The sequence below is a fragment of the Tursiops truncatus genome, chromosome 17 (genome assembly GCF_011762595.2).
Source record: "Tursiops truncatus isolate mTurTru1 chromosome 17, mTurTru1.mat.Y, whole genome shotgun sequence".
Taxonomy (NCBI): domain Eukaryota; kingdom Metazoa; phylum Chordata; class Mammalia; order Artiodactyla; family Delphinidae; genus Tursiops; species Tursiops truncatus.
The window spans coordinates 30,666,635-30,679,179 of record NC_047050.1 but is presented as its reverse complement, the minus strand read 5'-3'; the positions used below and the strand labels follow the sequence as shown (position 1 = coordinate 30,679,179).

At 34.9% G+C, this 12,545-nt stretch overlaps 1 protein-coding gene across 1 annotated transcript in view; it reads left to right on the top strand.

Moving 5' to 3' along the window:
- The window catches only part of MMP16 (matrix metallopeptidase 16), a 342,034-nt gene that overhangs the window by 233,200 nt on the left and 96,289 nt on the right, over positions 1-12,545 (top strand). The window contains exon 6 of the mRNA XM_019926341.3: positions 212-423. Within this exon, the coding sequence (XP_019781900.1) occupies positions 212-423 (212 nt within the window). The remainder of the gene's footprint in view (positions 1-211; positions 424-12,545) is intronic.

Here is a 12,545-nt window from a genome sequence, read left to right as displayed (position 1 = left end):
AGAATTCAGCACAATAAAGACAGTTTCCGATAGACTTAGCAATGGTTTGTTGGGTAAGATGGTTTGTTTTTTCAGGAAGTATACAATCTTAAAGACCTCTTAACTTGCTTAGTCTGAACCCTCCACTGATAAGTGATTGTCCTATGTAGCATATTTTCCAGCACTATTCCAGTTTTAAGTGAGCCAAGTGCTGTCCTCATATTTTCAAAAGGTCCACCTGACAAGATTCCTCCACCAACAAGACCTCTACCGACAGTGCCCCCACACCGCTCTAATCCTCCAGCTGACCCAAGGAAGAATGACCGGCCCAAACCTCCCCGGCCTCCCACTGGCAGACCTTCCTATCCTGGAGCCAAACCCAACATCTGTGATGGGAACTTTAACACTCTAGCTATTCTTCGCCGTGAGATGTTTGTTTTCAAGGTAGGAAGCTGTGATTTTTTTTTTTTTTAACGGTAGATCAAGTGTCTACAGTGTCGCTTTAGAAAACAAGTTCTCATTCATTCTAACACCACCTTCCCAGACCTCTCACAGTTAGAAGTTTCAAAAAAAGTATCTTAAAATAAAATGCACAAATGGGCTTAAATGTCTAGCAGAAAATTGTTGTAACATTCTATTTTGGGAATGCATTTATGTCAGCAAAAGCTAAAATGCCTAGAAATGTGAGGCTAAAAAGTGCTGCATGTTATGAACAGATAAAAAAGCATAATTTAAATCATGAATAGGAACTAATAGAGATGATTTGCTTGGGAGCTTAGCCACTTCCAGGCGTACTGCAGCTACTCTATCTTTGGTTTGCACATCTTTATGAGATCCTTATAATTTCACTAGACAGTTAAAGCATTTTTTTTTAAGAGGAGTATTGATCATTTTGTTCAGGGTCTACTGGTAGCCATTTGCGTTAAATCTCCTCTATGAGACCATCACTTTGATTTTACATATACATTTTGTTGTTTTCTTTAGGCACGCATTTATAGCTATCTAATTTACATTGTTTTTTAAAAGGTTACAAGCTAAAACTAATTTTACATTTTGCTAAATGTGCTTTTCAGTGACGTTGAATTCTCCAACAATAACACTAAAAAACAGTGTATCAAAATAAATTATATATACTAAAAAGTGAATGTAATGTAATACTGAAAAATATTTTCCCCTCAATGTTTATAAACCAATCTTAAAGATTAATGAAAACTGTAAGATTTATGTTGGTATTAGGGCACTAAAATAGCTACATTTTACCAATATCATCCATTTAAAAATAAAATAATGTGCTCTCTTTTTCATTAGACATGTATCAATAAATATTGAAATATTGCCCTACTTATCCTATTTACCAGAGGCCATACTTTGAAAATATAGATATTACATAATTTTTAATAGGCAAAGTACTTTATTTCCTATATTGGAAATTAAGATTTGGATTTAATATAATATGCACAAGAGCATCATAATTTCCTGGAAAAAAATCAATGCTTTTCTTCAAACACATGAATAGATTTTTGAATTTTATAAATGCCCTGCAGTGCTTAGTTAGATATCTCCCCTTTAATTTAAGTAGATTAATAAGTTTAAATTCAAGGAGTAAAGAAAAAAGGCTTACTATATATATATGTGTATATCTATATATATACGTATATATAGATATACACATATACTCATACTCATTGTGGCTAAGCCCACAGCAACTAGTTGAAATGAACACAAAATGCTTTAATTTGTTTATTCTACAAGACACCAAATGACAACTGAAAGATTTTTTTTCACTGTTTTGGCAGAATTTCCACATCCAAGCTTTGTACCTTGATATGCTGATATCACCAAAGTGGTGTCAACTTTATCTGAGAATAAGATATGAAATTGACTCTGGGTACATTCATTTCATTCTTCTTGTCTGTCTAATTAGATTGCCAATCTCAGAAGAGACCAGTATCTTCATGTCTAATGATCATTTTTACCAACTTTTTGCTCTGCACATTGTGGGAGATTAGTGAGTGCTCTGATTGACAAAAAAAGATCCTGTGATGGCTGGTTCTTGGAATCAGGAATGAGTAACAAGCACACAGACCAATTCTCAAATAAAATACAGTGGCCACTATTTTCAATGTCAAAGCAAATGTATAAAGAAACATGAGTAAGGCCTGCTTCTCTAAACTCTCATGGCACCTTGGATTCCTTAATCAAAACTCTCTGCAGGACAGAGTTCCTAAACTCTGTCTGCATTTAATTTCTTTGTTTCACTAGCCCCTCCTCTCTTTCTGAGAATAGGTTCTGTAGAAGATATCTTCTGTATAATTTTTGTACTCATCTCCTCTTTCATATAATGAGTATGTATGCCCAGGGTAGTTTACCAGGTCCCCAGGATGTATGAATAGAAAGTAACACCCCAGTCTTTATGGAGCTCATACTCCAGGAGTGAAGACAAACATAAACCTAAGTACTTTTAAGATACAGGAGGAAACGACATGAAGAGAAAGAACTGAAGTCCAGTTGAGTAGGTCAAAACAACTTGACTGAGAAAAGGCTTATGCTGAATTTTGAGAGACACTTCTTAGGCACATTAAAAAGGTTGGTATTTGACGTACTAAAATGTTGATGTACTGCGGGAGAGAGGATAGACATATTAACTCTAGTGCAAAGTGATAAATGTTATAAATCAGAAATATACAAGATTTGATCAAAGGGAAAAGAGGATGATTGAGTGACACCTGCTCCTGGTTAATAGCTACGTGGATTGGGTAACTAATATGTACCTGAATGTAAGCTAGGCACTTTACATTGATAATCTCTAAGCCTTATAATAACACTGCAAGATGAATAGTATTCTCTGTTTTACAAATGTGAAAACTGAAAATCAGGGCTTCCCTGGTGGCGCAGTGGTTGAGAGTCCGCCTGCCGATACAAGGGACGCGGGTTCGTGTCCCGGTCTGGGAAGATCCCACATGCTGCGGAGCGGCTGGGCCCGTGGGCCATGGCCGCTGAGCCTGCGCGTCCGGAGCCTGTGCTTCGCAGCGGGAGAGGCCACAACAGTGAGAGGCCTGTGTACTGAAAAAAAAAAAAAAAAAAAAAAAAAAAAAACAAAACTGAAAATCAGAAAAGTTAAGTAGTCAGTAGTTGAATACAGGTCTACTTGATTCCAGAAACCTATGTCTTCCACCTTAAGTTTTACTAACTGAAAGAGGTAGGGAAAGCTTCAAAAGAAAGGTGGACTTTAAGATATATTTTAAAATAGTAAATATTCAAGAAATATTTATTAAACTCATGTTGTGAGGCTCTGTTTTAGGCACTGGCAGTGTAGCAGTTAAAACACACACACACACACACACACACACACACACACACACACACACACACACACAAACTACAGGCTAGATCTTAGTTTCTTGGTGCTTACATTCTAAGTTTTCAGAGTGGACATGTGGTTGAGAGTGCTTCACACAGAGGTTCTGCACCTGCCATGGAAGGCTGTGGGAGGGCATCCACATTGATTGAGCCCCCCAAATCTTGCTTTTCTCTGTTAATGACTGCTGGCCTTTAACTTCTCTCTCTATACCTACATGATCTAGACTACCTTCACTTCTAAATTAACGTCGTTTTCCCCATACCTGATCTTCCCGCCTGAAGTTACTCTCTGTCAGTCTGTCTTGTGCACACCTACTTTTTAAATGTTCCTTCAATATGATCACCATTAGTTTTTATAGTTTGTTCCTTTATGGCTATCCCTTCAAGTACATTTTAAGATCACCCACTCTTTGATCACACTTTTAATAATGTAACAATTTTCTACTTTTCTTCATTACTAATTCTTTATGCAAACTGGAAACCTCTTTATCTCCTCAACCCTTAACCACTACACTCATTTCACATTAGTTTTACTACCTCAGGCCTCTCTGCCAGTCTCTGCTTATCCATAACTTCCATTCTCAACATCTTCCACATGTCCCAACCTCTTTAACTATTCTTCAACCCCAAATCTCTTTCTAGTGATTTTTATATTTATTCTCTACATCCAATTAGCATGCTTTTTATTTCTATATTCTCTATTTCTCATTTTAATGTGCTTCTTCACTAGATTATAAACTTCAGAGTAGGGATTGGTTCGTATGGACTTTGTGGTGCCCGAGCAAATGAATAGGGATCTCAGTATAATATGCATTTAATGAAACTATAGCTATATCATGTTTATACAACAGTAATCAACAGATAGGACATTACTGAATGTATTTCATTCTGGTAGTTCATTATTCCTTGCCCAAGATCTCCATGAGTATTATTTACTTCAATTCTATATGTATGATTTTTAAGTAAAAAATAAGAAAATATAGATATAAATAAAAGGTAATATCATCAAGTAATTTTGTTTTCTAATTGGAAGGAGACTTTTTTTTAAATAGGAGTTTCAGCATAAATCTTTGGGTAGCAATCTTCTTCTTAGGGGATTTGATATACATTGAGCTTCCCAGGCACTCATTTATTTATAGTGACTTCACCTGGATATACTTTCTATATGGGAATATAAATAAATTATATATATATACAATATATTTTATATATTATATATAAATGTATATTTTTATATAATATATTATTATAAATACCATTTTCATATATTATTTATTTATGCATGGGAAAGTTAAGCTTTCCATGCAGCTTCATAATCTTTGGGGAAAGTAAAAACCTAAAGAGAGAAAATGAAAATCAAAAAAAAGTGCCAAGGAACAGAGAAACAAAATAGCAATAACAGAAGAAGCTCTGCCCTTACTTTATAGAAGGTGATTTTTAAGAGTGTTCCCTGAAGAGTGTAAGCTGCTGTTGTGACTGGGTTCACAACAATAACAAAATCTGATTGTTCAAATGAATACTCTCAAAGTTCCTTTGGACAAGATAAAAACATTGAATATTTAGTTATTGTGGTATGAAAGAGAATGGAAAGCAGAATTAGTCAACCTTGTAGAGGATATGTTTCAGTACACTGTATATTGTTACGTATGGAAGAATGCAGTGTTAAATATATATATTCTTCTTAAAGCTGAGGACAGTAAGAAAAACTATAAACAGCACCTAAAGTTCTTAGAGCTCAGAAAAAAAAAAAGGCAAAAGAAAAGAAAAAGGATGATTCCATTGGACTACTGACTAGTTCTTTACATCAAAGGGAACAAGCAAAAGTCAGTGCTTTAAACTGGAGCTAGAAAGGATAGTGTTAAGAGGCAAAGGTGAAAGCTGTATGGAAGAGCATTCAAGGAAATACAGTAAAGGGTCTTCACAATTAATATAGAAAACCAAGCTCACAGCCCTGAGTAAAGAAAGCATTTCATCATTTATTCAAAAAAAAGGAAAAGAAAAGGAAGGAAAAAAAAACAGAAATCATTTGGTTCCTTTTACTTTGTCAAATGTTTGTCTGTTCATTTGTCACAAAATGATTTGTTCTTAAATATGACCAGCTTCATTTACAACCACCTACTGAAGAATCATAGTTATCATTATTTCCATAGAAACAGATTTATTAACACTAGTTAACTGAAAGTACATTTAACCAAGTCTAGTAAGTACAAAGTATGATCCAATTTCATGTGCAATATAGTTTTGTTTCATAAAAGAAAAGATGTTATATGAGAGAGTGAGAAGAAAGATACTTGTTCAAAGAGATAAATTATATTTCCATAATGTTGATTTGTGACTAAACTCCTTTCAATTGATCAGAATTGAACTTTGTGACTCTTCTATTCAGTAGTTTATAATCTCTTGGTATTTAATGTCAATTTGTTTCTTATTCTATGCTACACATCTCCCATGGAGCAATATTTGCTCCTTTCATTCATTTTTATTTTATTTTAAAATATTTCTTCCTTTGTTGAATATTCCTCTGTTTCAACTTTATTGTCCTTGAAATCTGGAACTGTGCCTTTCTCACATCACTTGTATAACTATATCACATTACTCACACAGAATATTTCTTCAATTTTTCAGGTGTATATTTTGCCTTTTCTGTATGTATGCCATTGAACTTTTGGAATTAAAAGTTGAAAATATGATTTTTCCTTTAAAATGCTTAAATTTTGTCAGGGAAAGAACAACGTGTAATTATCAATCAGAAATTGTTCCTTTAAATTGAAGCCCACAAAACAGAGAACAATAATGGCCCTTTATACTTAAGAGAATATTGGCTTAAGCCTGAGAATAATAAGATAATAGAAATAACTGTGGAGTCCAGGTGGTAACTTACCAATAAGCAGTGTGATCCAGAGTAAGAAGAAAACCCAAATGTCAAAATCACTGAATATCTTTGGTCAGCTTTGAAATATCCAACATACAGACCTATAGGCTCAGAGAAGTGAGGAGAGGAAGCACTTGAGAGTTGCATACTAAGGTTCCTACTTGACCTCTCCACTCAGATGCCAAATTCAACATACTTAAACTTGAGCTACTGATCTTTCTTTAGGAACCTACTCCCCTGCTTCTCTTTTTCCATTCAAAATAAGGGCAACTCCATCGTCCCATTTATTTAGTAAATAAAACCTAAGGATAAAGCCAAATCCTGTTGGCACCCACTTTTCTCCCCTTCCACTGCCACAGTCCTAGCCAAAGGTACCATCACATCTCACCTTCATATTGGAATATCCTCCATATTCGTTCCCTTGTTTCCTCCCTTGCCCCATCCTTCCAGCCTATTGTCAGTTCTGCATGCAGAATGATCCTGTAAAATCATGCATCAGATCATATAACCGCACTGTCTAAAACCCTTCAATGTCTGCCAAGGTTCCTATCAAACAATCCCACTTCTTGGTATGTATCCAAACGGGGTGGGGAACACTATCTCAAAGAGGTATCTGCACTCCCATGTTCGTTACAGCATTATTCACAGTAACCAAGGTATGGAAACAAGCTAAGGGTCAACAAGATGAGTAGATAAAGAAAGTGTGATGTATACATATACATATATATACAATGGTATATTATTCACCTTAAAAGAAGAAGGAAATCCTGCCATTTGTGAGGCTATGGATGAATTTAGAGAACATTATGCTTAGGGAAATAAGCCAGACACAAAAAGACAAATATTGCATTATCTCGCTTATATGTAGAATGTGAAAAAGTTAGACTCATAGTAACAGAGAGTAGAATGGTGGTTACCAGGGGCTGAGGGGTGGAGAAATGGGGGATGTTTGTCAAAAGGTAAAACTTTCATTTATAAGATGTATTTCAGTTATAAGATGGAGTAGCATGGTGACTATAAACAAATAATGCATCATTTACCTGAAATTAGCTAAGAGGGTAAATCTCAAGTGTTCTCACCACAAACACACACACACACACACACACACACACACACACACATACATACATACACAGATTGATAACTATGTGAGGTGATGGATATGCTTATTAGTTTGATTGTAGGTAATCATTTCACAATGTATACTTATATCAAATCATCAAGTTGTGCACTTTAAATATATACAATTTTTATTTGTCAATAGTACCACAATAAAGTTGGGGGAAAAAAAATTTATTTCAGGTGCCCACAAGGCTCCATGATCAGCCCTTTTCACTCTCCCCTCTGATATCACCTCCATTTTCTTACTCCAATCACTTTTACTCACTCAATTCCAGGCACACCTGTCTCCCCTCTGTTCCTTGAACTTGCCAGGCTTTCTTGTCTTTGCAGGTCTTTCCCTATCAAATACCAAATATTCACATTATCTTCTAGATTTTTGCTGCTATGTGTAAAAGTCAGAAGACTCTCTCCAACCTCTAGTACTGTCCAAACTGTCTGTTGTTACATAGGTCCACATGGGGCTAGATATATGAAAGGGAACAATATTTGTAGAAATTCAGAAACGTTTATTGTGAGTTATATAAATTTTGTGCCATTTTTGTGACCCCAAAGAATTGATTTGTCTTTTACAGTTGGATGAATTCTCTCCCAGCTCTCAACTTAATGATTCACTCATTCCCATTGCACAGTGGTATGTCATTGTTTACATCAGTATAGGATAATACTTAAAATCCTATCTCTAGACGTTAGAGATAAACTTGGAGTCAGATCCTTCTTGTCATAGGCTCCAAGCAAGGACTGTATCTACTCCTCTATTTACTGCTGAATTGCACAGTGCTCTGAACATAGTAGACAATAAATATTTGTTAAATAACTTACATTCCACAATGGCTAATAAATTCCACCATAGGTATGTAGTAAGTTCAGGAAATGGTAGCTATTATATAACAAGACAGACTTGGCATTTTGAATTACTCGTTATATTCATTAACTCAAATTCCCATGTTATTTGAAATTATCTTAAAAAGTAACTTTTAGCTGAATAAAGATCACAAAAAATGGCTCTAATTCTTAAGATATAAGGGAAAGGAATGGAAGACTTTTTTATTGTTGTTGTTTATATCATATGACTCCATAAAATGATTAAAAATATTTTGTTAGCAGAGTATTCAAAAAGTATTTTACAAACAAAGAAACAAAAATACTTAGAGAAATTGCACAGAATAATCTAAAATTACTCTGTGTCAGAGCTTAATTCTGTACTGCCAGGAAGTATTACCTGATAATATTAATAGTACTTTATAACTGGGGCTAGACTCACATTAGGACAAAGTGAGAAATTGCCAACACAGTTTAGGCAGAGAATTAAATAAAATTTCCTTGCACCACAAAATCATAGTATTTCAAATATTTTAGGTAAACATTTTAGGCAGCAACTGGAATTATGTGTAATACTGCATTTTAATGTCAATATTAATTTTTTCAAAATACTTGTATTTAATTATGATTTAAAATTTACTCCTTGAAACATTTAAATTTTTTTATTGATATTTCTGACTGCTTAAGCTGTTGTAGCACATATATAAGAATTCGGTAGAATGGATTCATAGTCACCTGAGTTTCCAATTTCTTCTCTAGGCACTTTATTTTGGGGTAACGATAAACATTTTAAGCACAAATTTGGATACTTGTTTTAGATTCAATAAAACCATTTTTATTAATGGTATAAAACAGAACATTTAAAATATATATATAGTGCATATTTTGGAGACTAAAATATGTTTTATCATGTACATTTTATTTTGTTATTAATTTATAGTATGATTAGGGTGATCCTATATAGTCATGAAAAAATGTTTTTTGAAAGTATATTGCGAACTAATTGAAAAATCATTTCACTCCATAGCAATATGACTCTTCCTATTCTACAATTATTGATCTAAATATTTTCAGTGTCAAAGATATATATTTTCTTGTTCCATGTTTGTCATAATCTATATCTTTATATTGAGAGTTTTACAAAGAAAGTTCTCATATTCACCATATATGGTTCAAATCACTTTAACCTTAACGTATGTTTAGTTCAAGATTTATACTGCACATGAAGGTCGGGTTTATTTTTAATTTTAGAAGTTATGAAAACAGCATTTCTCCCAATTTTTTCCTTCATATTTGGCATTTGTGACTATACAACTTTTGACCTCATATTTCTGTAAAGCAAAAATGAAACTTTATTCTTTCCATTCCCTTTTTAAACTTTCAGTTAGTAGTATTGTGATTATCAGTTTGCTTTGTGGGTTATGTGAAGTAATTTAAACATTGAGTCAGCACTTCAAAATTTCTTAAAACACCTGTTTATTTTATCTTTTGCAAGACAGTCTTAACATGTATAAATATCTAAGACAAAGTGGAGTGCAAAGTTCTCATTATTTGTAAATTATGTAACAATCTACTTGAAAACTTCCATGAAAATCAACAGGAAAAAATTACACTACTAACAATGTTAAGAAAGATATTCTGAACCATAGTAAAAAATTGAAATATAGTCTTTCTACTAACCACTTAGAATATAATTGAAAAATAATTTTCTTGACATAAAAAAGTAACTCATAGGATTAAAATTAATTAGCAGTATCTGGCCCATACATATTTATTAAATGATTAGTGTTTTTTACTTTTAACCCTGTCTTGTCTACATTTAACTTTTATAAGGGAGGTTCTTGACTGTTTTATTCATTCCTCTCTATGTGCTTATGATACTTTAAAGTTACAGTGCATTATATTGTGTTTATTTACATAATTATGAGTAAGATTGGAAAAAAAAGATTTCAGGTTTAAGCTAGAGCATTAATATCTCTTACAATAAATAGGAAATGTGCATAGATTTAAAATTAGTAATCCCATGCATGGCAATTCATCCTGAAATAATGAAGTAAGTCTAAAATGAACAATGGTATTTATTACAGCTTTCTTGCCAATAGGAAAAGATGTTTGAAGCAACCAAAATTATTCAGTAATATGGTAGTGGTGTAGCAAATAATAGTACATCAACTCAGTGGAATGTAATGCAATGACTTGAAGGGTGAATTAAAGAGAATATATGAAACAATGAGACATGATTATGATGTAAACACAAATAAAATAGTAAAACATAAAATTTTATGTATCATGAATTGCAGCATTTGAAATATGTGTGTTGATAAGCCATAGAAATTATAGAAAAGTGATGTTAGACAAATCTTAAATGATGGAATTGCGAGTGGTTTTTTAAATGTATACTATTGTGATAATGTTGCATACACATATAATAGTTCAAAATAGAGTTGCACAACAAAAGATAGATATCTGTGAAGGCTGTAGTACATCAAATAATGGGGAAGCCATATTATTTTCAAAAATATAGGTAGTAAAAAGTTATTAAAGTATACAGTGGGAGGTGTGGGTAGGATGATAGAGTATGAAAACTCTGAGCTCACCTTCCCCCATGAGCGTACCAAAATTACAACTATTTACAGAGCAACTATCAATGAGAACAACCTGAAGAAAAGATTTTCAGCAACTAAAGCTTTAAGGAAGAAACCACAACCAGATGGGTATAATGCGTGGAGACGCAATAGAGTCAAGACCTACAGCTCCAGGTAGGCAACCCCCAAATGGGAGAATAATCACAATTTCAAGGGTTCTCCACCAAGGAGCAGTGTCTGATCCCCACATTGGTCTCCACAGCCTGGGGGTCCTTCAATGGAAAGACGAGCCCCCAGAATACCTGACTTTAAAGGTAAATGTGGCTTGTGTATGAGAGAGGAAAATGGCTGTAAGAAACAGAGGCTATGCACTTAAAGGAGGCCCACAAATTCTCACGCACTCTGCCGATGAGTGTAGAGGCAGTAATTTGAAAAGAGCCTAGGGCAGACCCAAGTGCTGATCTTAGAGAGTCGCCTTTAGGGGCAGGTGACAACTGGGATTCCCGCTGGAGATACAGATGCAGGCTGCAACCATTTGGGGAGCCCATTCTACCACGAGCACACTGGTGCTGACAAGCACAACTTTGGAATCCTCCCTGTAGCTCATAAGCATTCGGGGCTCACCTACCCACTCACCAGTTGGCACAAGTCCCAGGATCTCCTGAGCTGAGCAACAACAGTGTAAGGACCAAGCCCCAACTAATAGTGGGCCAAGGACTCAGCCCCACCCACTAGCAGGCTGCCTCCAGTCCTGGGCCCTACCACCTGGGCCCCCACTACCAGGACCCAGCACCACCCACCAGTGGACAGGCACCAGCCCTGAGATGCCTCAGGCCAGGCAGCCAGCTGCACAGGGTACCAGTTGCTGACAGCTTCAGTATGAAGCAGAGCCTGATAGCCAAATATGTTAGAGGGCAGCTCCACCTACTAATGAGCCACAGTACTTGTCCCCACTACAACAGAAGGTCTCATGAAGCCCACACAGGGGCACCCCTAGAGTATATAGCTCTGGTGACCAGAGAGGAGTGTACTGTTGAGCCCCATAGCATCTCCAACATATGGCCGTTTTTCCAAGATCAGGAAATATTAACAAACTACCTAGTACATAGAAATAAAAACAGAAAATTAGGCAAAATGAGACAACAGAAGAATATGCTCCAAACAAAAGAACAAGATAAAAACAAAGAAGAGCTAGGGAAAATGGAGATAAAGATTCTACCCAATAAGGAGTTTAAGATAATGATCATAAAGATGCTCAATGAGAAGACTGGATGAACACAGACATACAGAAGCTTAACAGAGTTAGAAAATATATACAAGAACCAAACAGCTGAAGAATACAATAACTGAAATAAATACCCTTGAAGGAGTCAAGTAGATTCGATGATATACAGAGGAATGGATCAGTGAACTGGAAAACAGAGTAGTGGAAATCACCCATGCTGAACAGAAAAAAGAAAAAAATAATAAATTAAAATTTTAATTAAGATTTTTTAAGGGACCTTGGGTACGATATCAAGTGTAACTAATATTCACATTATAGAGCTCCCAAAAGGAGAAGAGAGACAAAAAGGAGCAGAAAACTTATATGAAGACATAACAGCTGAAAACTTCCCTAACCTGGGAAAGGACAGAGCCATCCAGGTCCAGGAAGCACAGAGATTCCCAAACAAGATCAATTCAGAAGAGGTCCACAATAAACACATTATAATAAAAATGGCATAAAATGCAGACAAAGAGCTAATCTTAAAAGCAACAAGGAAAAGCAATTAGTTACATACAAGAGAACTCCCATAAGACAATCAGCT